This window comes from Serinus canaria, chromosome 4 (genome assembly GCF_022539315.1).
Source record: "Serinus canaria isolate serCan28SL12 chromosome 4, serCan2020, whole genome shotgun sequence".
NCBI classification, from domain to species: Eukaryota; Metazoa; Chordata; class Aves; order Passeriformes; family Fringillidae; genus Serinus; species Serinus canaria.
In genome coordinates this window covers 162,097-187,585 of record NC_066317.1, presented here as the reverse complement: position 1 = coordinate 187,585, position 25,489 = coordinate 162,097, and the positions used below count along the sequence as shown (strand labels likewise).

Here is a 25,489-nt window from a genome sequence, read left to right as displayed (position 1 = left end):
GCTGAGTCCTTTCTCTCTAAGTAACAGAGAATACCTGTCTTGTGGCATCCAAGCCAGTTCTCCCTGACCTTGTGTTCTGGAGGAGAGACAAAGTGCCGGGACATGGGGAAAGAAGCTGCTGCAGTCTGGGGACAGTTTAGGCACAATGCTGGGCTTTGCACTGCAAGGTGTTTCCTTGAGGGCAGGGCTGGGCCCGAGTTCTGTGAGCAGGGCAGGAGCAGGAGGGAATGCAGGGGTGGCTGTGCTGCTTATCCATTTGCCTTCTGTTCGGGGTCTCTGCTGGTAAAAAAACCTCGTGTGTGAAATGGCCTCTGAGGAGTTCTCCCTATCAATAACAGGACAAGGGAGCGTTTGCTGCTGTTCCTGTGCGGGGAGCTGAACTGCTCCCAGCACCCAGGTCCAGGTGGATGGAGTCTGGGCACTGAGAGATCATCAACTCCCAGCTGAAAGTCTGGATTGATCTGTCCTACACATGCAGGTACAAAGTACAAGAGCAGACAGAAATACAGATGCAAGAGTTCTGACACTGAACATAACTGTGTGCTAAGAATTATCTGGCTTAGAAATTAATTAAATCATTGCAGTGTCAGTCTGTCCAGAAAAATAAGGTGCTTTACACAGCCTAACTTACATCAGGGAAAGAACACATGACCTCAGCAGCCTCCTGAGCTGAGCACCCTTCCTAACAAGGCTGGGGAGTCATACCTTCCTCTCAAAACAGGACTCACCTCTGAGTGTGCCTGGACACTCCCAGAGTGAGGGACCTCTCCTTCTCACAACTGAGTTTATAAGTATTTACATATAATAAGCACATCTTCCTGGGTTTTTTTTCTGAATGACCACTTTCACACTGTGGAGTCTTTTCCACTTAGAATATGATACTTGAAATTCAAGATTTGCTTTTTCTTTCTTTCCATATGTTCTGTGTTAAACATATGCTACACTTTATATTTAAAAACTAGCAGCAGCAGACTGAAAAAAAATTGCCCACACCACAAAAATATGTTTGCTTCATTATCCAAAGCTTCTGGGTTTCAGTAGTTTTTTACCAGGCAGGGGGAAGCATCCTTAAGGCCAGTCTCAGAACGGGAGGTAACTCAGAGGAGCTGTGGAAAGAGGGAACATCTGGTTCTCACTAAAGTGTGGATAAGGCTGGCCAGAGCTTAGAGCTGTACGCAGCCAGGTTGAGGTGGTGATGGAGTTGTCAGCTTTGGAATTAAGGAAGGAAGCTCCTCCAGGTAATTGAGGAACTGGCCTTGAGTGCTTGGGTAGTACTTGAACTGGCCTCTCCTGAGAAGCTGCACTGATGCAAAAGGAAAAGGAGCAGCGTGTGCCGGGTGTTTGGGTCCCTGCCCAGCGCCCTTCCCCTCCTGCCTGGACTGACCCAGATTTGCTCCTGGCATGGGAGCGCAGATGGCTTGGCTTGGGGGGGCACACACCTGGGCACAGCACAGGGCCGGGCCAGGATGGGCATCCATCCAGCAGTGCTGAAACACCAAGGAATGCACTCCCCACTGTTTGAGATCTGCCGGCCTGGAAGGCTGGCTGGGGCTGGGGGATGGCACTGCCAGGGACAGTGTGCTCAGGGCATTCCCAGAGCCCGGGGCAAAGCTGGGGGCTGCTCCCAGAGGCCAGCATGCACCCTGGCTGCACAGTCAGATCTCCCCAAACGAGCTGTGCACCCTGCTGAGGGTGTGTGGGCACAGCACTACCCCCCCTCAGTGTCACTGGGAGCCTTGCTCCGAGCTGCCTCCTGCCTGAGGAGACACTTGGGAATGCCACCAGGAGGAGGACACTAGAGTTCTAAAGGATTTGACAAAAATTTGAATTATCCCACCTAGAGAGATTCAAGCTGCCTGAGGATTGGATTGGTTTGATTGGACAAAGGAAAGGAACAGCCCCCACAAAAATCCCTGTGTGAGAGCTGGGAAATGGCTGGGAACAGTTAACTGGAGGTAAAGTGTAGGAATGCCGTGATAAATGGTGAATTTGGGAAAGGTGGCGGGGTTTGTCACAGCTATTACAGAGCCGAATGAAGCATGGTTGCCATGGCAACGCCGTGTTTGTTGTACACAGAACTGAGCCGTGGGCTGCCCAGCACCCTGCTCCCCCCGGGTCTGGGGCTTTTCCAGGACTCTCGGACTCACAGTCTGGGAGACAGGAGGCAATGCCCCAGCGTCCTCCCGCTAGGTATGGATATTTTAAACTTTATGAAATCACTGATAATTTAGACCTTGTCTCTGGAATTACTTGGTAAATTACCACAGCAGCATTCAGAACTAAAAAGCAATGAGGTGTGCACAATTACCTTCCGAAGCTGCAGCCACACATGGACTGAAGCCTGAATTTAATTGCAACACGGGTAGATCAGTGCCTTTTCTATATCTTTTCACTGAGGAGCACATCAGCTCTTTGGAGTTGAAAGCACAACAGAACCAAAGCCTGCACTGGCAAATGAGAAACTTCTATATAAAAATTCTCTGGCAAAAATGCAACACAGGTTTAACTGTTGTAATTCATTGCATATTTCAAATTATATTTTCAAACAGGTGTAGTTAAATGAGTAAAAATAGCTTTGTGAACTGTCCTCAAATGGTTTACATGCATTTAACTGCAGTTAATGAAAGGCTGATTGAAGCTAAACGATTTCTAAAATTTTTAAATGACCCACGCATGTTGTAAGGGGCCTTGTACCAGCTGTAATAAAATTCAATCCAGCTGGTCTGTCCTTGGCCCTTGCAAGGCCTTACTGACAGAAACGGCCCTTTTAAGCCCACTTCGCTTGCGTTAAACCCCCTGGCTCTAATTGTACCTTCACATGAACCAGAGGAGGTTTCAGAGTCTGTGAATTACATCTGCCAAACAAGTACACAAATTCAAGCCCTTTTTTCCTGGACTGATCCCGGGGCTCAGTTCACACAGTGCACAAAATCCAGCAGTGTCAGGTAACACTCCATTAGAATGTGTGAAATGTAAAGATACTGGGAAATACAGTTAGGAAATACACTTGTAAAATCTAGCCAAACAATTAAGATAAAAAACTCAAAATTCAACAAACCAAAATCCAACAAACCAAAAATCCCAGCAAGAGCAGCAGGAGTGCGGTCAGTGTCTGCGCTGATTCCAGTCGGATTCCAGAGCAAAGTCTTTCTAAAGTAAAGGCTGTTCCAGCAGTGCTGCAGCCCCGCTACCACAGCATTATAAATTAATGCCAGAGATGCCAAAAGGCCCCTTAAGTAGAAAATGTCAACATGCAAATGTTGAGCAGGAGATTCACAGGAGCACTGGGACCCTCCAAGTCCCCCCAAGACAGTTCCCACCCCATGAAGCCCTGGGAAAGCCTGAGCCGCCGGCCCTGCCACGGCAGCTTTGCTGGTGGAAGTGCATTCCCTGAAGACCAGGGGACTCATGGAATGGCCACTTCCCTGCCACAGGCCCTGTGGGGCAGTCTGTGGAAAAAAAATCTTCTGCTCTGTGAGGGGCACACAAACTCAGCCAGGGCTTTCACACAAAGGACCAGCTTGCGCCTGCGCAAAGCTGCAGCCTTTGGAGTGGCTGGCTGGGGAGAGAGGAATGGGAAACACAGAAAGAGGAGCACACAAAAATCCTTTGCTGCTAAAAGTGAGGGACTTACACTTCATTGATGGCAGCATTTTCTAAGTTAGGAGAGCTTAGTATGAACTACTGATGTGCTCAAGGCATAGCCTGTGTGATCTGTCTTTGGTTTGCTGTAGGTGGAACACAAGCAGGACAGACCAGACAAGTGATGCCTCTCTGTGAAGTGTTCCAAGGCCTGTGCATGTGGCACCTGGGGACGTGGGTCGGTGGGGGCCTTGGCAGGGCTGGGAAAGTGGCCAGACTTGATGATGTGAGAGGGTTTTCAATGTGACTGCACCAAAAACTCAGCGGTGTAATGGGTCATTTCCTGGTGCCTTACTGAAGTGAGGACTGTAGAAGTTAGGTGGGAAATGACACCAGGAAACACTCAGGGAAAGCATTTCTGTGGAAGACTGAGGTTTCCTGTACCACAGCACTGGCTGTGCTATGTTACCTGTCCAACCCTGTGGTACCTCTTTGGGAGGACATTCTCACCATGCCTTCATTAATACAACTAAGAACAGAAAAAAGTGTTCCTGTTCTTTTTCTTTTTCTCCTTCCCCCAGACAAGTGATTTGGCTGTTCCTAATTAAAATGAAGAAAAACGTGGCATAAGCTTAATTAAGATTTTAATTCAGTTAGAGCCTATAGGAATAAATCACTGCAGACTTGGTAGTGACAATCAGAAAATACAGTTCCTCCTCTGTCACAGAGATGGTATAAATGATGGGAAATCCTGAGACAGGTAGACAAGAGCTTCCAAGTGCAGGCATGTCTCTAACCCAGGTAATAACCCTGTGTTTGCACCTACGCTGGATCAAAGAGCAGTGAAACTGGCTTTCCCAAATATAGGTGCAATTCCCAACTCTGGTGCTGGATTTTTTGGTGGGATTTTGGGACATGGACCCGTTCTTTGGAAGCGTAGGTAAGAAACTGCAAAACACGTCAAACACTGTGTTTTTCCTAAGCACAATGATGCTTTCCTTAGGATTAAGTAGTAGTGGTGAGCACAAGAACAAAACACAAACACCTCTCAGCTGATGGCCTGACCATGGCAGGTGGGGTGAAAACGGTAGAAACGAGGCCCAGGTAACCTCTCCTCCTGAATCCGTACAGAAACCCTGGTTTTACTGTGCTCACAGAATAAACCTAATGAAGGTCCCCTGACACAGACAGAGTTCCTTTGGGCAGCACTTCACCCTGTACAAATTACAGGCATTTTAAAACTAAAAACTGCAGTAATTTTAGCAGTTCTATGATTTTTTAAATCTAGGACTCTATCTTCGCTCCTTGGCTAGTAGATTCTCTCCAACAAGTCTTATTCTCAGACTTTTAGTATAAGTTTTCAGTTCCAAATCAGAAATCCCTTCAAATTCCTTTCAAGAAATTACCAGCACATCATGAAGGAGAAGGGACTGCTGGTTTTACAAGACTGAAGAATACAGGAAATGCATCATAGGATGTTGAACAGGCACAGGACAAGTGCACTTCATTTTTCTTGACTGGGAACTGGGCTCCTCCCTTGGCTGCTAAGCGTTCAAGTCCAGGTGGACAACTTTTGGCACAGGTAAACAGAACTGAAGCCAAGAGTGGCACCTCACCTGTGCAGGCAACAGCACAGGTTGTTCTCCCAAAAAGCTGTTCCCCCGATGCTGAGTTTCAGCTCCCCGGTCACTCCCTGCTACTCTCAGGTGGGCCCTGCCGGTGGGAGCAGTGGCTGAACAGTCTGCCACCCACCCCGGGATCATGGCATTGACAACACTCCCAGATCAGGCATTTTCATACAGAAAGTCCTGTCCCTGAACAGTGACAGCGTTATTTGAATGTTCCTTTGGAATCGGCCTTGCTGCAGTTTCAGCTATACGCTCGTACTCTGTCATGTGAATCATGGATCCCACTTGGCTTGGTATTCCCCTCTTCGCCTTGATGAAGGGAAGAAAAAGAAGCTGCAGCAAGCAGAGGCAGAGGTAACACACCCATGCTGTGGCCTGTCCCCACTGTCACCCCCGTGTGGGCAGGAGGAGTGACCCCAGTGCGGGCTGTGCCCGGGCAGGCTCCTGTCTGAGCACCGTGAACACCTCTGCTCCTCACAGGACCCCTTCCAGAGGTGCCATCCCAGCACCTCCCGGGGCAGGGACGGGTCCCAGCTGGCTCCCAAGGCCACAGGGCTGTTGTAGCAAAGTGTGCAGTTGCATTTTCACCGTAATTAGGTGCCTAATTGTGCGCCTGGGCCGGGCTGCTGTATTTGCACGTGGCCTTAATGATGATTTATCGAGGAGCTCTCTGGCCACACCTCGCTCTCCAGCCTGGCAGAGGCAGCCACAGGGTGAGAGGTGAGCCTGAGTTCTGGCTTCTCCCCAGCTTTTATTTTAAACTGAATGCCTGTTCCTCTTGGGGTTTTTAAACCACTGGAGCAAAGGGAGAACTCCAACTCCCAGTGTCAATGGGAGACAAGCGCACTGCTGCACTAACAGCTGGGAAAAAGAGAAATTCCAGGGAAAAGGCCAGGGCCAGGTTAATAAATGACATTTCCATGTGAGGCGTCCAAACAGTTGAACTGATGTTGAACTTGTCCAGTGGTGTGCTGTCAGGCAATAAGAACCTGTACCAGCCAAGGTCAAAAGGGATCTTCTTTCAAGAGAGATAAATTCTCAGTCCTCTCTTAGGATCATCCAGCTGCCTTTTAACTCAGAACTGCCTGAACTCCAGCACTGGAGTTATCAGGGCCAGCTCAGCTGCACAGCCACGCAGTTGGACGCTTAATAGACACAGCACTGTGAAAATGTCTATTATTTCCCTTCAGTGAAACACTTTTTAACTACAGCATCCAATCACTCTTTATGGCGTATGATGTCAAAAACACTTACTGCACAAGCAGAGATCTGTGTTTCTTTTGCCACAGACAATAAATCTTTAGTGTCTTCTCTTGCCACGCATCACTCCACTTGCTCTCAGGAGGCACCATACGCCTCTCTTTCCCTCTGCCTCTTCTAGCAAGGTCACTTTCCAGTGATGAAACAACTTTTCCAGAAGGTATAGTGTTCAATAATTAATACCTACTGATAATAGCTTCCCAAAGCAGTGCTTTAAAGCTCTAATGCTCATCACAGACTTGCAGTGGGAAGAACCCTTAAAATAGATCTGAGTAGCACATCTGAAAATATCAGCCTCAGGAAGCTAGGGTGCGTGTGACTGAACTTACACCATGGAAACAGACGGACCTGTAGCCCTGGTGCCAAAGGAAGCCCAGCCCTGCCTCTCGCACCAGGCAGCATGACTGTACTGCAGGTGTGAGCAGGTCACGCCACCCCCATGCACGTGCTCTGGTGTCACCTCCTGAACAGACACATCTCCTGCTGCTCCCACAGAGTCAGTGGGAACGGGTGCCAATGGGAGGATGCTCGGGAAGATGACCAGCTCTGTGGGTGCTCAGACCATGTCAGGTTGGGGGCAGACTCTCATCCCAGAGTGGCAGTGAGCCCAGAGCACCATTTCCCACTGCTGTTTTAGAGTTCCCTTCTCCCAGCCCTCTCATTAGCACCAAACTGGCCTTCTCAGGCCATCTCCAGTGACAGCAGCCTTTGGCAAAAGCATGGCAAACGCTGTCCCTGACATGCACTGGACAAACCAGGGGATCAGTTGTGTCAGTGTTTCTCCTGGCTGACAGGGGGTGCCACGTGGCTCAGCCTGAATGCAGCAGCTGGAACAGTTATTCATAAAACTGCTCCTCAGAGCCATCTCAAGAACAAAGCCTTTGTGCCACAACTTTCTACCTAAGCAGTGCAGTGCTTGATAAATGCAGGGGGCTTTGTGTAGCTCATTCTAGACTGGCATAAGATCTGACTTGGCTTGGCTTGTGTCTGTGTACGAGGTGAAATCTCTGTGCCCCAAGTTCCGCAACAAGAGTGTATTGGTGGGGGAGAAACCCTCTTTTATGTTGCTCCTCTTTGGCCCAAATGCCCTTGCACGGTTTTTACAGTTTAGCTCTTCCATTTTCATCCCCTAGAAATGCACTGTGAACCCCTTTAACTGCATCAGTGACCCTCTGCTCTCAGCTGATACTCACAGCTCACCAGGGGCATCTCTCCTTCCCCCTTCTGGCCACGGGCTTGTTTCATTACTTGGGGCTCACATCACCTCTGCACACATGCCTCGGTTCCCCTTGTCCCTCGGGAGAGCCCTGCTGCTCTGCCCAGAGAACACACTGCATTTAGGGATGTATGGCCATGGCCCAGTGGGAAGGCACGTCCTCCCTGCTGGGGGGGGGACACAGCACACTGCGTTACTCCTGACTTCTTCGAGCCAAAACCTAGTACTACTCTCCTTTCTCTAAGCAGAGCATTTATGGGTTTATAAATCAGGACAGACTGACATCAAACATGCCCTGAGAGTGCCTCGGAGCATTCACAGAGTGCCAGCTGGGCATGTGGCTGGCTTCGGAGGAAAGGGCCTTAATTACAACCAGCATAGGAAAAATTTAAGGAAAGAGGAACAGTTCTTTCAGAGAATTCTCACAGTTCTAATGCACAGATTCCAAAGTGCAATAGAAAAATTTTATCCATTATATTATATATATATATATATATATATATAATCTTTCAAACACCTTTCCTTTTTATTGTAAATGTTGTTATCAGAGGGAAAAACCTTACTGAGCCGCCGTAATCGTGGAGCCAATTGGCCCCAATGACCAATAACCACCCGCTGGGGCATGGCCATGACACCAGAGGGGACTGGTGGCTGTACCACTGTGGGAGCAGGTGGGCTGGGAGGGGCATTCCTAGCATTCCCATCGCTGCCCTGGCCACTTCACTGGGGAGCCTTTGTCTAGAGGTGTTGTTTTAGTAAAGGCATGGCAGCAAATGGCCTTTGACTGGTTGTGGCTGGGCTGTGGGAGAGACTCCAGGCTCAAGACAGGCACCCACAGCTCCCCAGGGGGGCAAACAGAGACAGGAACAGGGCAGCAAAGCAGTCCTGAGAGGCAGGGAAGCTGCCCTTGGAAGAGGGGGTGCCCTCAGTCATCCTCTCTGTCTCTCTTGGGCAAGCAGAGGGGTACTACTCAGAGTTTCTTGGGGATTCCCAAATCCAGGGGTACTCAGCTGGGCTGGGAATATCCTTCCCAGAATGGAGTGATAGCCTCAGAGCCCTTGGGCGCTGCTCTGAATGTTCAGCTCTAAGTAACCAATTTACTCTTGGATCATATTATGCTTATTCTGCTCATCATTTTACAGCCTTTCCAGATTTTAGTAGGTTCTGTGTTTTACTATAATGTAAAATGAAATATCATCCATCTACCTGGGTACAGAAAGATACAAAACATGCTATAAGCTCCTCTGTGCTTTGTACCCTCACTTCCTCTCTGCTCAGACAGGCACAGTTTGCATCCAGAAAGAGAACTTCTATTTCACACTTGTAAAGATTTTCTGTTGTTTTTCCACTGGAAAAAGGTGATAATGAACTCGAAGAAAATCTATTCCTTTTTCACTGGATCAAATTGTTTTACACTGCTGCATGTGGCCTGCTGAACTAAGAAATAAAGACAGGGCAAAGCTGTGGGAGAAAACTTCAGACAGAAATGGGTCTGAGGAACAACCATTACCTAGGAAGGAGCAGTACTGAGCCCCAGAGCACTCACAAAGCTGCAGCAGGGAAGCGCTGTCCTAGGGAGGCTGTCACCCCATCCCCAAGGTTGTGTTCACAGCCAGATGTGTCACCCACCCTGAGGCTGCAGGCCAGGGACACTGCTCCCCTTCCTTGGTCACCTGTCCAGCACGGCTTTGAGCCTGGCAGGAGCTGAGCCCACCTGAACTGCAGCGGTTGATCTCATGCAGCATTTGCCCACCAATTCCTAGAAGTTACAGAATCCTTTTGGAGTGACTGGGAGGGGACAGAGCTGTGTGCAACCACAAACCCACAGGAAGCAGCATCGGTAACCATCGCTGCGCATTGCATTGCCTTCCTTGGAGCCTGTGCTTAAATTGCAGGAGGCTGTGGCACAGCCAGCCCACAGTCAGTGGTCAGGAAATGTTCTGGCTGGGGAACACCTGCCCAGTTTAAAATGCAGGCAACTCAAGTGTTATAGGGGTTTTGTTAATGCTTTATGGATCTGTAGTTCAGAATGCACTTAAACATGTAAAAACTGACTTCAGAACAAAAGTAATTTTGAATTATGGGAATGCAATAATAAGACTGGAGGCAATAAATGTAATATTGGATCACTTTTCCTCTCCCTCACCCTACTGTCTGCCTCTCCCATGCAGCAGTAACATGCAGCAGCATGTGTGCTGTATTTCTTCCCAACTTTGGAAGAGCTGTAGGGGAAAACAGCTCCCTCCCCCTGCCTTCTTTTGGATGATGTTGTGCATAAAAGGATTAACATATGCAACTGTTTACAGGCTTTAGAGCCCCGGGTCGGGCAGGGCCTCGGTGGGCACATCTGAGCATCCTCTGAACTCCAGTAGCTGCAGTTTAGCACAGGTTTGTAACAACTCACCCTGGGTGACTGAACGAGCTCGGGCTGCCACAGCTACGGCCGGTGATAGCACACCTGCCAGGTGAGACAGAAACTTTCTAGAAAGAACTTTTCCAAGGTGTTTTCACATGCCTTTGCTGTTGGTTAGAGGAGCAGAGCCCAGTGAAGTGACAGGGAAAACAGCCTAGTCCTGTTCACCTCATTCTGTCACTGCCTCCCATCTCAGAGCCTCTCTGGCTCTGGTCACTTACTTCCAGCATCACCTGACTCTGTTATATCAAGTATTTGTGCTGATCTCCTCCAAAATGGCAGTAGAAGCACCACAGCCTGGACGTTAAAACGTACCATGGTGCTGTGGAAGAGCACTGGGACCTCTCACTTAAATCTGCCAAACCAAGAATGCCATTTGAACGCTAATCTAGATAAATGGCACATAAAATTGATCTGGATTAATACACATATCAATGCAAACAGAGGTTTGGGAGTTCATCATGTGGGAATGTAACCTTTGTGCGAGGTGTTTTTTCATTTCCATCCCCTTTTGCTGAAGAGTGTGTGATTGCAAACGCTTCCTCGGCGCTGCGTGCGCGTTACCCGTGCGAGCAGCTCCCATACAGCGATGTATGTATGTGTAAATTGTGTGAATGTAAATATAGATAGGCCATATGTCCCCAAAGTCCCAAAAGAGCATCTGATGTTGATATGTAGACAGTGTGTTAAGGACCTTCCTAATTAATAAGCCAGATTAAAAACCTCTTGGCAATCAATTAAGATTAATGACAGAAGTCATTCTGTCTCCCCCTCCGCCCGCGTCTCGGGCTGTGAAAACCCTGGGTCGGGAAACTTTAATCCTGTTATCTGCTGCCTCCTTCATCTGCAAAGCCTGGAGATTAGCTCAGCGGCCATTCCCGAATCCCGGCCAGCCGCTCGGACAGCTGCCCTGCGCCGCCAGCTCACAGGGGAGGAATAATCTGGCCAGGGGAACAGGCCTGGTGCATCACTCTACTGCAGCTCGCTCCATGGGAAAGGGGTCCTGAGGATGAGGAAAACAAATGTGTTTGTTGCTTGGGAATCCTGCGCAGTGAAACGCTCTGTGATTACCAGCCCCTGCCCTGCCCAGGGAAAGGTTTCCTTTAGCTTGGCTTGGGGGGCTGCACTGCTCATGTGCTGGCAGGGAAGCTGTGGGACACCTATGGCACATCCGTGCTGCCCCCAGCAGTGGCGTTCCTTCCTCCATGGCTGCCATCCTGTGCCGCATGGCCTTGGAACTGACACACAAGTTGGCTTCTTCCTGCTCTCTCATTCCTACCAATGCTCACAGAGGGATAAGTCCCCAAGGCTCGTTTAAGAGAGCAGCAGACTCATCTGCACCAAGGGAGGCAGTGCCAAGAACTGCTGCCTACGTAGTTGGGAAAATATCCCTGTTTCTCCTGACACCAGCACAACATCCTCTCTTCAGCAAGATGGTTCCTCCCGCTCCCACTGACTGACAGCAATTCCAACTGCCAGGAGAGCCACTCTAGTCGGGATGGGCACCTGCCAGGCAGCCAGCCAGACCCTTCTGAAAGCAGCTCAGGCTACAGAGAGAGGCTATGACTCCAGTGACCAGGAGCTTCCTTTTGGAGGGAGCACTGCTAGCCACATCTTACACATGCAGAATGTACTACTTTTGTATTATGCAGAGCTGCTCAAAAGTAACAGTTTAAACAGATGTTTGTGGTAACTCTGCAGCCATTATTAGAAAAGACCTTTAAAGCAGATAAATACTAATAGGCTTAAAAACAAGTACAAGTGTCTTCCTGTTTAAAAGGCTGGTTTGTACATGGAAGTACAAGCTGGAAGCATTCTGTAGTTCTCTCTTCTGATTTTTCTAGAATGAAGTAAAGTCTTTCTTTTCTTTTACCACTGACTCCTATTTCCATCCTGATAGGGAAAAATCTTCACTACAAGTGCCATGGGCTATTTGTGGACTTAAAGATGTTTGTGTGCATAAATACACACAGGATCAGAGTCTCAACCACCATCACATTGCAACAAGCTCAGACAAAGAATCCAAACCGCTGATGATCACCTCGTGGTGCTAAACTGTGACTTGGAAAACAAACACAAGGATTTAGAGGAAAAGCTGGGCCCCTGAGGCTGGCACTGTGCCCCTGTGCCAGGCTGTTCCTGGGCAGCCCCAGACTCCTGGGAAAAGAAGTTCAGTACAGACCCTTGGACACTGAACTGATTTATCAGAGTAGCCCAGACTGCTGTGGCTTAGTCTTCTTTGCCACTTTAATAAAAAAAAGGAAGGAAGTCTAGCTAGGAGCACAGACACAGGGTAATGCATCATTTATAAATTACCTTGTTAGCGCAGAAAACACCACATGGCTCTGCAGCCGAAATCTCCTGCTGCGGACTTGCTCTGTTTGATGGGAGCCCTTCAAAAGCGCTCATGGCTTAATGGAGGCTGTTTGTGGGGCCCTCGATCCATACCTGCTGTCCTCATCCCTCACTGGGAGCCCGGCGCAGCTGCCGCGGCGTGCAGCTGTCTCTGAAGTGGCTGCGTGTCCTCGGCCCCCAGCACAGCCAGCCCGCGTTGGATCTCTGGATTTGTGCCTGAGGCGAGCCGGGGGAGCAGCTGTGTCCAAGCCGTGCTACCTTTAGTGCTGCAGCCCCCGGGCCCCACGTGCCCCGGCCTGCCCCGCGCTCCCGCGGCCGCCGCACAGCTGTGCCTGCAGCCTGCTCGCTGTGCCCACACCTGGGCGCTGCCCGCCTCCGGCAGCCGCGGCTCCCGGGCCTCCAGCCTCCCGGCAGCCACACGGCACAGCCAGGACAGCGCGGGGATGCACCGACTGCTCGCGCTGCTTTGATACTCCCTGCCCAAATTTCAGCTGCCTGATCAAGCACTCCAATTCAGCAGTGAGATCTTTTACAAATGGAACTGACAAGTTCCTAAACAGTAACAGAGAGGTGATGAAATAGAACAACTCCACAGCTCTGTGTGTGTGTGTGTGTCTCCCTGTGCACACTCCTGCACTGACACATGCCAGGGGCCCACCATGGGCTCTCCACCCAGTGTGCTGGGAACAAGGAAAAAGATACCACTTTTTCCCCAAGACGGCGAACACTGCGCAGACAGAAATGGCACTCTGCAGTGACACCGGTCACACCTGACCCACCACTCCTTTAGGCACAAATAGCACTCCTTCCCCCTTGAGCTACCACTCTTTTTCACAAGCTGAGGTGCTGGCAAGTGTTGCTCCTGTCAGGCCCAGGGAAGGCAGGGATCTGACTGCACAATGGCTCAGCAAAGCCTGCCCCCAGGGCAATCCTTACAGTAACTCCCTGCCTTTAGGGGCAGAACTCCCTAAAACAGGCCCTGATTGACACTTTTATAACCTTTTAAGGCACCACTTTTATGTTCCTGTTTACACTGATTTTACCTGTTTAACTGTATTGTGCCCTGCATTTTGTGTATAGATTGCTGTTCTTGCTGCTCCAGGTCACATCCATCATTCATGCAAACAGTGACTATCCTGCCACGGTAACAATGCTAACAGCTGTATCCAGCTGTGCTCTCCACCTGCAGCACAGCACTTGGCCATTCTGCTGCTTCCAACACTTGCCATACCTTAGTCTCACCTCTTCATCCTTTCGAACAGCACCAAACTTCATCCCAGGAAAATAATCAGAATTCCTGTTACCTCCCATTCTATCACATCTAACTCCCTCCCCTTCAGCCCTCTCATCCTTTTATGTGGCCTTCATGTTGCACGGTGCACAGACAGTGCCCTGTAGTACGTGAGACTGTGACCTGCTGCCAGCCTGTCTAAAGTAAAGCATTTGCTCCTTTGGCTCTTCCCAAGTGCCACAGACAGGAAGCTGAGTGGATGCAGGAAATAAATGCTGACATTCAAAGTGATCCTTTCCTGAGGAGCACCAATCCAAAATACTTGATCTGGTTTCACTATCAGAGGTGCAAACAGCAGCTCTGTGTCCTCAGCAGCATTTGGGGGAGAGGTCCCTTTTTTAGTGGCCACTGATATTCCAGAGAAAAGGACTGTCTGAGAAACAATTTTCCTCACCTTTTTCTTCTGTGAAGGGTGTCATTGGTTTGCAAGTGCAAAGCTCTAGGAAGCAACTTGCATGGGCATTATTGCCAGCCTCTGCTGTTACAAACAGCTGGGTCTGAGAGTGATGCGTGTGCCTGTGACAAGAGTTTTCCCTGCACGAGGCTGTGTTCCTGTTCTCCACCTGAGCACACACCACATCCAGCACCCGTCCCTCCACTTCTGGCAGCCCGGTGCCAGTGCCGCACATCCAGGCTGGTGCCACACCCCTTCCGCCACACGATCGCCCAGTGCATCACCGTTCCTTCCCGCGTGTCACCCTTCCCACCGTGCCACTCCGGTGTCCCTCTGCCCCCCACGGGCCGTGTCCTGGGCCCTGGCCAGCCGTGCGCCGCGCACCCACCTGGTCTCCCTGCTGAGGCCGCATCAGCGAGACTCTGTCGTACTGGCGCCGCAGCAGCGCCCACAGCGCATCCAGCCGGCCCTGCGGGAACACAAGGGCTCAGTCAGGAGCAGCAGCACCCCCACCCTACAGCACGGGGGCTGCCGGGGGCGTCCCGGGCACAGCACCGCCTCCCTGGAGCCAGGCAAGCAGAGCTAAGCCTGGCCTGCGTCCCCTGCAACCACCGTGGTGCTGCTCCTGCCCACCTGGAGTGCCCAGGGAGCGGAGCCTGTTAGGAGCGTCCCGCTCTGCACGGATGGTTCCAGACCTTGCCTGTGTGTCTGGACATCACGGCTTCAGGGCTTTCTGGGGGTCAGAAAGGACTGGTAGGCACTTGGGAAGACAGCAGTGTCCAGAGCCCCAGCTACACCTGGGTGTTTGCTGCTCTTAACACCTAAAGGCAAGGCATTTACAGACCTACTCTCTGCCTGTGGGCACTGCTTGTGCTCTGTTGGCAGGTGACTCAGAGCACCGTCCTTATGAGTCAGATAGAACAATTTGCTTTTTATCAGAATTCTTGCATTGCATTGTTTTATGTATTTTTTTTGCTTTTTTTTGGTTTGTCATGACAATGTGTGTTTAAAACTTAGTGTAGCAGCTACAAACTGTGCAGTTTTGGGTTTAATTAGCTCTACTAAGCCAACAAAGCCCCCATAGATTTTAATGCTCTCATTGTACAATATGTCCCTTTTTAAGGGGAGGCAAACAGAACGTGGCAGTAATGATCAAGTATTGCATTTAGGGCTACAAACTACTCCTGCCATTCCTGCTGAGTAGGTGTTCCCTTCGAGAATAGCACATTACACTTGAATGGGAACACTTGGGAAGTAAGGCACAGCTCAGCCTGCATAAGGCACAAAGAATCCAGCCCTTAGTAACAAATCGTACCAAAGACTGAACAGATACCTTGATTGGGGTGTACCACTTCTGCTGCATGGCTGGTGAGGTAGGCTTTCGTTTAGGTGGTTTAGGGTGAAAAGGTTCTTCTGGTTCTTCTGGCAGTTTCACCACAGCATTCTTTGCTTTCTCCAACCTGGCCCCTTCTTCTGTGGAGCCTTTGTCGCCCCAGCGCACCTGAGGAAAGGCAGAGTTCAGGTGTGAGTGCAGCTCAGGGCAGGGAAACTGCTGCAAACAACAGAGGATAAATCTGGAAGAGATGCTGGATAAACAAGAGAGGAGGTACTGAGGAGAACACTACCTCTTCATTGTGGCAACAATAGTCTTAGGTAAATGTCTGTAAGTAAGTCTCAGTAGTGAAAGAAAATCCTATCTTGCTTCATGTGGGTGACAGGGGATCTGTGAAATCTTCTCTCAGTAATGGTATAAAAATATAATTTCCACTTCTTATTTATCCTCAGATACCAGACCTTAATCTGGCACCCATGAAAGGCAAGATTTCTGAACCCATGTCTCCTAGCCCAGAGAGTTTTCAAGAACCCCAATGCAGATTTAATGTGATGCCTAGGGAGGTTTGAGCAGAAGCTCCCTGAACCTGCTCAGGTTTCCGTGTTGTCCTGCAGGAAGATACACACTGGAGAAGTGCAGGTGAAGCACTCTGCCCTGCCTAAGTGCATGGAGAACACGCAACAATGTTAACTGTGTATGTTACACTTCTCCAAGTGTATAAAATGTATAGAGCGTTGAAAGGGAAGGAAACCAGAGTTATCACTGCCAGGGAAACAGACACTTCCATCCAGGCTGTATTTGCTGCGCTCTGGAGATTAAATACATGGAAAAACCTCCCTGCTAAGAGGGATGATTCACCTTTGTCCAGGAATCCTCTTTCACCTTGTAACTGGAAGCATCATGCAGCAATCTGCGCAGGGATGTTTGCTGTACTGCACACAGAAACAAGCCTGGACAAGGCTGTTCCCTTCTCATTCGAAAAGGAGCAGCTAAAAGATTGAGAGTCCTTGGTGAAAGTGGCCTGGATCATTTCAGCAAGACTTGCCACAATCATGCCATTTGCTGTGATCTGGCCTGCCAGGAGGCCCCTGTACACCTGTGTCTTTCACTGTGATCAATGGTACTTTTACAGAGCTTGTCATGTGGCTGCTAAAATGTATTTTAAACACTGTTAAATCCATTAGCTGCTGCATCTCTCACTGAAAAAATTACCTTCTCCTTCAGACAAAAGCCAGTTCAGAAGAAACCAGAAGTGGTGGAGTCTGACCACCCAGTTTTGACATAAAAATGAATTAACTGTAACAGGTGGGGTCTGGCAATGGCATCACAAAACTTTAAAGCAATGCCAAAAGGCAGAGCTGGGAGAGCACTGCCCAGGCTATCTGGGATTGTCACAGAGGGTGGAGCTAGTGGGCAAGGCAGGAGTGGATGGCTACCTGCCCCAACACTGGAGTGGGAAGTACAAGGGTGATGGTTCCGTCCCTTCCCTTCTCCAGAAAGGGAAGCTGCCAGAGGAATCAGGCTGCTGAAGGGATGGCAGAAGAAGCCAGAGAAGCAATAAAAACCAGATGACTCCACATGGACTGCACACGTGGAAGAAATGTCACGACCTGCAAGTTTGTCATTGGCCATGGCAGAGAGACCACCTTTACTTGCCAGGTAAGGAACAACCTCCCTTGGGGTGTGTTTTCTCTTGCTTCTGCCCCAACTCCCCAAAAGAGCAGCATGCTCTTCTGAGTGAGGGTGAGCTGTGAGGCCTGTCCTGCTCTCCCAACAGCCTGAGCCCATCTTCCTAGCCCGCCCCAGACACAGCAGGACAGAGGTGAAGCTCCCCAGTCAAACCCAGAGGCACCGACCATCAGTGCCCAGCCAGACCTGTCACTGCTCTGGGGTCTCAGGGACAGAGCCACAGCCCCACTCAAGGGGGGTGTTTTTCAAGGGCCCATGATTACGCTGGCAGGAATTTCAATAGGTTAACTTCTTTAGCCCTTAGTCCTGCACAAAATTCCTACCACAGATGAAAAGGTTTTCTAACCTAATCATCAGTTTGTACCCTCGTTTGCATTTCTGCCATGGGCTGAACATGTCTGTCTTTGTGGTCCTGATGTCCCTTGTGTTCACGAGGTTTCTGCTCTATCGTGCAGGATCCCATTTGGGAGCCCCTCCTGGAGGCTATCATAGTTTCCCTCAAATCCAGGCTTTTAAATCTTGATGTTGGAAAGCATTTCCTAGTTTGCTTCTGAAAAAGACTGCACAAAATGTTTGCTTTTTGTGAAATCTGAAGCTCTTCTAAATTAGCAATTCTGAACTGCTGAAGAAAATGCATATAAGTGACACAGCTTCAAACCTGCATATTCTGCTTCTGCATGTAAAAAGTACTCAAGCAAAGCTGATTAGGCCAATACCTTTAAAGTTTCATCAAGACACCTCAGTATGGCCTAGGTGGGTGTTTCAGACAGAGACAGCTTCCTGGACTGCAGTTAGGAACTGCTTTGCACATTCCATATAGGCTGACTTGACTACAAAACCTGCCATAAGGATGTGCCCATAAGGATGCACATTCTTCATTCTGTTTTAATTAACATGATGCTATCGTGTCTCTTCAAAGACAGGCTCTGTTGTCGCTGCGAGTCCCTCTGGGATCAAGCCTCTCCTCAGCGTCACCATTGTCAGCGCATTTGGCTGGCCCACACTTGGGGGACTTATGTTTCACTGTAATTCCTTCCAAAACACGCAGAAAAGGCTCTCACTCTCTCTTTCTCATTAGCGTGATGGAAAGAGCATGTCTTGAGGCAGCTATTTAAAGTCCCAGTCAAATGGAACTACTGAAAGCTGTTCTTTCAGAGGCAAGGTCAGAATTGTTCGATATGGTAACGAATTTTCCAAGGCTTATGCCAGTGGGAAGACAAGCACACATTATGGCCTTGTATTTTCAGTGCACTGTCAAGTCTTTGTTTCCACACTTGCAGCCTCAGAGAGCTCGTGCTTGAGGGAACTGCCATCTCCAAAGCATACCAACCTCCATCCTCTTAATTCCCCCAACTCCTCGTCCACCATAGTAGGAAGCATCCACCGTGGGCCACTTCTTGGAAGGTAAGGGCTCCTGTTCTTCTTCCTGTAAGTACATTCAAATGGTGTTTACTTTTAAAAGATGCTTCCACACCCAAACACTGAATGTCTTTTCCGAGTATTTCACTGGAGTTCCCAGAGTGTTGGTTGTGAAAGGAGTGCAAACACGGAGGACAGCAGAGCCTCAAGTGCATTACTGCCTGTAAGAGAGAGAGGAATTCCCTTGTAAGGGGAATTCTTCAGTGTCTGGAATGACAGAGCAGGGGCAAAATGCTGCCTAAGTCCTACATGAATCTTTAGATGTTGGGCAAGGGCTATTCAAGCTTTCTGCTTTCCGTGCAGAATGTGGAAAACAAAGTTATCTTGGAATAAAGGCCCTAAGTGTTTCTGTGGATCAGGGCCTAATTCAGGCCACACTGAGCTGAGGCCTGTGGAGAGAGCCACAGATCCAGATCTGTGAAAGCAGAGATCTGGACTTTAGCAGAGGGCACTGTTCTCCACTGAGAGCCCCTCCCCCAGGGCAGTCCTTTCTCTGGCAGCACTCGGACAAGGAGCCGGACACGCAGCATGCAGGGAAGCACAGGGGTGGTTCCATGTGAGAGCAGTGTGCTAAGATGAGCACCATCAGACCATACCTCTTTTGGGGCTGGCGGAGGTGGAGGGGGATCCTTGATGACCTGAAAGAGCCAAACACAGGAAAGAATAAGGTGCTGCACTGGCAGCAGCCAAAGGCAACAGACCACGGTACGAGTGACCTGTTTCCACCCGAGCCCCCACGACCGCCAGCGAGCTGGCAGCCTGTGCTGCCCGCTCCCCTGAGCATCCATCAGTGAGGCCTTCTGGAAATGAGCCCCATCCGTCTGCCAGGGCTGCCATCCCCAGCCTGCAGACACTCTGGGCAGACGTGTCTGCCACCGTGCTCCTGGCCGGATGAGCCTCAGCCGCTGTGAGGAACAGCCAGTGCCAAGACCCCCCGGAGTCCATCGGCAATCCCGGAGGAAAAGCGTCCGAGGCCTGTGTGAGGTCCTGCACAGCCATGGGCTGAGCTGCTGCTGCTGCTGCTGCTGCTGGGGAGTCTCTGGCCCAGTGACAAGTGTGAAATGCCTTCTGGCAGCTCAGGCTTCACCTCTGGATGTCCCAGACGCTTCCGCAGCCCTCTCATTTCCCACCTCCCAGCTCCATGACTGTGCAGTGCCTGCACTGCAGTCACACTCCCACACTTCTGACACTGCTCCGGGTGAAGCCCACTCCTGGGAGCATTTCTTACACCTCTATTTACATCTCCCTACAGTCTCTTCCCATTCCCTTTGTCACATCCACACTGTACAGCTCAGAAAATGCCCAGCACTGACAGTCCCAGCAGGGGAGAGGCAGGCAAGGGACCCTCTTCACTGATTTGGCTGAAAACTGAATGCACAGGTGTTCCTCCACAAGAAAAGCAGGTTTGCAAGCTAACCTTGGTAAGTTTTTTGGTGACATTGGGCCATGTTTTGGGCTTGGGTATTGCCTGGAAATGACTAAAAAATACACCATGAATATCAAGGAGTCCATTCCTGCTATGCCTTGATATTACACAAACATATCCAAAACTGTGCATGCTGACAAACAATTCAATGTAATACAGTAATTTAAGTAATTTAATTGAAATATGCCTTACTTTAGTCACTCTGTGCTATTTAATTTTAGTACTTTCAATAAGCACTGCGTATGAACAATGCCACTGCAGAAGGTCAGCATAATACATGAAAGAAGCATATTTTTCTGATCAGTAGAGTTTTCCATCTTGATTTATATTTCAGTCATCAGTGCCACCCAGACAGTTACTACTGACTGCCTGAACAGGCTGTGGACTTTCAGCAGTGCATAAAGGAATTCTGCCCAATAGCAGAAATAACTTATGGCACCCCTGGAACCAGTTTTCTACAGCCTTTCAGGCTTAAGTTACGAAATGGCTCATGTCCAGCTCAGGGTGCTTTGGGTGGATTGGAAAATAACCTGTGGATTTCAACTTTGAGACATCCCTTTGCTGTTAGAATGTTGCAAAACCGTGCCAGACATTGCTTTTCTTTAAATAGCTCTGAACACTTTTTCTTCCCAGTCATCAGGAGTTTCCAGCATACTTAACAGAAAGTAATTATTTAATTAGTGAAACATTCCTGAGAGCCACACTGGAATCATTGCCCTAACTTTACATGAAACAGCAACACAGAGGGATCATGGGACAGATCCTGAGAGATACCTGGATGCTGAGTAGGATTTGCCAAAGCCTGGAGATATTTAATTCTCGCTGAAAGCAATTGGGAGACTGGAAACCGTAGAGCAGCACTTTCTCCCAATGAAGGGACACATTCAATTTCTGTCCTTATTTCCATTTCACCTGTCCCTAACCATCATCCCAAAAGAGTCTCTGTCAGACCTGCCAGCTGTACCAGAGAAGGTGCTCCTAGGTGGATTTGTATGAAATGGCACTGCCCTTCCCCATCTATAGCTGTGCCACCCTGGAGCCTCACATCTGTCTGAGCACAGACAGCTTTGCCCAGCAAACCTCTCCAGGATGAGGGATGGAACTCCTGCCCATTGGGAGGATGGGGCCCTGTGCCCATTGGGGATGTAGGAATCACAACTCCCACCCTGGACAATCAAGGGAAACCCTGACTGAGTTTACTGTGGCTTCCTAAGGCAATAGTCAATGGCAGCTTTTGCTCATCTCCTCAAGTGGAGGATCTAATCCTTTGCCAGCTCCTGAACTCACTGAAGTTTGAGAGGAAATTCAGTTTAAAGCCAAGCAATCCATTAATTAGCTGCTATTTCTAATGGCTTCAGAAAATGAAACTTGTTTTAAAAGTGACAGTGGTGTGAGAAAATAATCTGCTTTGAGTAGCAGCTCCTCACCCTGCTGACAGCACTGGAATGTCAATGCCTGCATCCTTATGCTTCCACAGGCTCTCACACTCACACACTCGAATCACACGTGCACACACAAGGATTCTTTTCAATCGTGTGATATTCCAAGTGAAATCAGTAGAAAGCTGTTTATGAAAAAGAGAAGTCCAAGGCACACGTGCAGCTCTGCATGGAGCAGCACATAGAACTGCACAGAGGAAGACCTCAGTATTGTAAATAAACTTTCCCCGAGCTGGATTCAGATTGTTTCAATGACAAAGCCTCTGAATAATGCTGCTGTCTTATTATCCTCATGGAGAGATGGGCTGCTTCCTCAGTTTGTTTGGTTTTATCATCAGCCTCTCCGGGCAAAGCTCCATCTCATTTAGCAAGTCGCAAAGAATGAAGGTTTGAGTTTGGAGAAGAGCTGATTTCTTTAAAATAATCATTAAAAAAAAGAAGCTGGTGCTTGAGGCAGCAGTGCCTCGGATCCACTCATTAACACTTCTCTGCCGCTCCATGATGTGGGCATTAGGAGATGTCAGCACAGAGCCTACAGCCAGCTTGTTGCAATCATATGTTCCACAGCGAGGGACAAGTGACAGAACTGTCACAGTGAAACCCTTGGAAGTGGGGGACAAGGAAGGAAAAGGAAGAGGAGTCCCCCTGGCCCACCCTCTGAGTGTCCGTGGGACTCACAGCCCGGAACGCTGTGAGACTGAGCCCAGCCAGCATGGAGCTGTGCCCGTGGGCGGGGGAAACCCACCCGCCTGGCTACAGACACTTGTTCTGCCCACAACACCCCGGACCTCTCTCCTCCATCGGGATCTGACTCCTGTGCTCCTGCTCCTTGTTCCAGGAAACCAGGGAAGAGCAGGTCCTGCCTGGCCCTAATGCTGCCTCTCTCCTCAGGGATGCTGCCCTGAAGCCCAGGACTACTGAGGCCCACGTGGCCCTTCCAGGTGATGGATATCCAAGCCTCATGTGCAGGAGAGAAAGGCAGGAACTGAGGAACAGCAAAACCAGAAGGAAGGATCAGTGCTCTGCAGTAGGTTCAGTGCAACAGCCTGTGAGCTTGGAACTCAGTAGCAAAGAGGCCTAAGGTTACCTTTTCTTTTGAAGTAGCAAAATAGTATCCACAGGAGGTGAGAGGAAACACAGAGGGCACAAACATTTGAAGAACTATGGTTTTATAAGGCTGAAAATTGATAATATAGAACTATTCACTGGACTGCTTCATGTAGGAATTTTAACTTATGAAGCTGGTTTATGAATCAAGGTTAGGTTTTTTAAAATAAGATTACCAGGAGCTTGCTTTTTACTGATTTGCAATGTTCCTTTTCCACAGGGAGGCACATCATATGAAACAAAGTGGAGGTAAGTGATAAACAGGAAGCTCCCTGGATTTCTGTTGGGCCTGTGCTGTGGAGAATGAGAACAAGCGAGGCTTTTTGTTCTCACCTCAGGAAGCCCAGACTGTGAGAGTGCAGATGGAGGCTGAGATTTCCTGCCCTTGGACAGCCAGGGGCCGGATGGACCCCCCCAGGTCACAAGGGGTGCAGCACGGTCAGGTGAGAAGGCCACTTCCTCTCTGCCCCACATTCCAGAAGGCCCAGACAAGAAGAGGTACCCAGACCAGGGAAGCAATCTCCATTTCCCAAGTCCTCCATGCTGTCTTTGAGCTGGATGAATAATAAACTTCCCCGCTCCCCCAGAAAGGAATGTCAGGAGGCAAGTAGACAACACTGCTGCTGCTGGGGTGAGGATAGAGAGCGCAGTCAGATAAAGAGATGGATGTGTGCAGGGATTATGGAAAAAAATAGGGATTTCCAACCTGAGAGCCCATAATGGACGACAAATACCAATTTTCCTGAGAGCAGTTTTAAAGTGGTCCGTCCTTGATTTGAGGGTAACATCTGCACACCATTAAGGCCACCCCATTCCCAGTAACAGCGCTGCACTGGAGCTGGTTTCTGTGCATGTGACTCAGACAGGCCAGGCCGTGCCCACTGGAGCCCCAGGGCTGGAGCTGCTCTCCCCAGCCCTTTCCTGCCTGTCACAAGCCCCCCCAGAGCTGCCTCCCCATCACTTCACCGGTTTCCTGCAGGATCTGTGTTTCCCACCCGTGGCTCAGGGTGCAGGGGCTGTTCCCAGGGTCTGTACTCACCACTTTGCAGCAGAGGGGCCAGAACCACCAGAGCAGGCCGAGCGCCACCAGCAGCAAGAGCACGAGGACGGCAATGAGCGCTGCCACGCCGCTGGACTGCGGAGACAGCAGGGACCGCGTCAGTGCTGCCCCACCCGCGCGCCCCACAAGCCAGCAGCAGTTCTGCTCAGCTCAGGGCCTTCTTCTGATGTAAAACTTGTACAGCTGACAGCCCTGAGATCAGAACGAGGCACAGCTTGAGGAAAAGAGAGTCCACTGCCGGCTAGGGAATGAGCCTTCAGACACCAACAGGGGAAGTCCCTTCCTGAGCCTGTGGATAACACCGAGGTGCCCTTCTCCTCCATGAGGACCCAGGTCTGAGGACATGGACTGGGGAGCATGCAGGGAGGTTTTAGGGCATCTCTACAAACAGTACACCTGGGAGGCTTTGATGCTTATCGCCCAGACTCCTGCACGGACTGTGGCACACTGACTCCCTGCAGCCATGCTGTGGGAAGTTGAAACTGAAGGAGGGAGTGCTCCTGCTTCCAGCAACACCTGAACGACAGAACTGAGCAGCCCACCTCCCACACCTCCAACCCACTTCCTGGGGGTGTCTTTATTCCTACGCTTTAGGCTTTTAGAACAACACTGACAGAAACACATCAGCATCTCTAGGAAAATAAAAGTTATTCAGACTTCAGCTGGGAAAAAAAGGAAAGGAGAGACCCAGAGGACCACTGAGACTGGAATGCTGTGTGAGCAGTCCTGACCCAGAGGTGCTCCACTACACAAGGGGGTGGAACAGAGCCGTATCCCAGGTGCAGTGAGGCACACAGGTACGGTGGTGCCTGGGTGCCTAATGCCGTGTGATTTTGTTTGTTTTCACTGCAATAATGTGTGTTTGTTGGGAGGCTGTAACTTGTAACTCATCTCCCAGTCAGCCATCAGCTGCTCAGCTCCCAGAATTAGTGAGCAGTTCTAGCAGTGACCCATTTCTTGAGTTGCCCATCTGCTACTATGGAAACAGCAGTTCTTGTGTGGAGCTGCCTTTGCTGCAGCACAGGCCAAGAGCAGAAACCAGAAAGAGACAAAAAAGGCTGCTGAGAAGCTCTTCCTGCTGCTGTGCACATCTGTAGCTCTCTGCTTCCTGCCAGGACAGGCTGTGAGCACAGAGCAGCAGAGCTGCCATGCAGCTCGGTGGGAAGGCCATGCCCAGCACCTCACTCCGAGCTGCTTTGTGTCAGGGCTTTTCTGTTCCTCTCTGTGCACTCCTGGCAGCTCTTACAGGGGCACCATGTGCTGCCTTCTCTGCAAGGGCTGAGGTGCAGCAGGCTGCAGCTGGGTTGGAGCAGCTCCTGTGCTGCGCGGCACTCAGCCACCCTGCTTGGGCGTACGGCTGGCCTGCTGCCGGCTGACAGAGGCCCTGAGACACAGAACTGTGCCTTGGGCTCTGGGTGTTCCTTCGGCTCCCAGCTCAGACAGGCTTCCTTCCTCAAACTGCAGGGCTGCACTGGATCTCTGATCTCTACAGATGCACAAATGGTGAGCTTTTAATTTAATAGAATAAATATGTCTTTTTTTTTTCTCTTTTCAGTTCCTGATATTTGAGCAAAGAAATCCTGTTGGGAGCCATGCACGGTGATGGGCAAAAGAGATTCTCTCTGTGCTCCACGCCCAATGGAAAAGCTGCGCTCCAGTCACACGTGAGGTAGGACACCTTTAAAGGCCTGCGTGCACAGCACATGCTCCACACCGTGGGATCATGTCTCCCTCCACAAATTCCAGCTGTCCTGTGTAATACAAAAGGAATTAAAGGACAGCAAGAATGTGAGAGTAGAAAATATATATGTGTTAAGTTAGAACAGTCACTGGCCGCAGAAGTGTGTGGTCTCTCCCAGAAGCAGTTTTTATCTCTT

The 25,489-nt window shown here is 49.8% G+C and overlaps 1 protein-coding gene and 1 long non-coding RNA gene across 3 annotated transcripts in view; one reads left to right on the top strand and one right to left on the bottom strand.

Annotated features, from left to right (window-relative positions):
* Positions 1-18,565, top strand: part of LOC127059513 (uncharacterized) — a 54,106-nt gene extending 35,541 nt beyond the window's left edge. The window contains exons 2-3 of the long non-coding RNA XR_007777430.1: positions 16,969-17,131; positions 18,442-18,565. This is a non-coding gene — a long non-coding RNA (uncharacterized LOC127059513). The remainder of the gene's footprint in view (positions 1-16,968; positions 17,132-18,441) is intronic.
* Positions 1-25,489, bottom strand: part of ANTXR2 (ANTXR cell adhesion molecule 2) — a 77,312-nt gene that overhangs the window by 11,050 nt on the left and 40,773 nt on the right. For both annotated transcript variants that reach the window (XM_030239082.2, XM_030239083.2), the window contains exons 12-16: positions 23,592-23,687; positions 19,177-19,218; positions 18,492-18,587; positions 15,473-15,640; positions 14,528-14,608 (exon numbers count right to left, since the gene is read on the bottom strand). In XM_030239082.2, the coding sequence (XP_030094942.2) occupies positions 14,528-14,608; positions 15,473-15,640; positions 18,492-18,587; positions 19,177-19,218; positions 23,592-23,687 (483 nt within the window). The remainder of the gene's footprint in view (positions 1-14,527; positions 14,609-15,472; positions 15,641-18,491; positions 18,588-19,176; positions 19,219-23,591; positions 23,688-25,489) is intronic.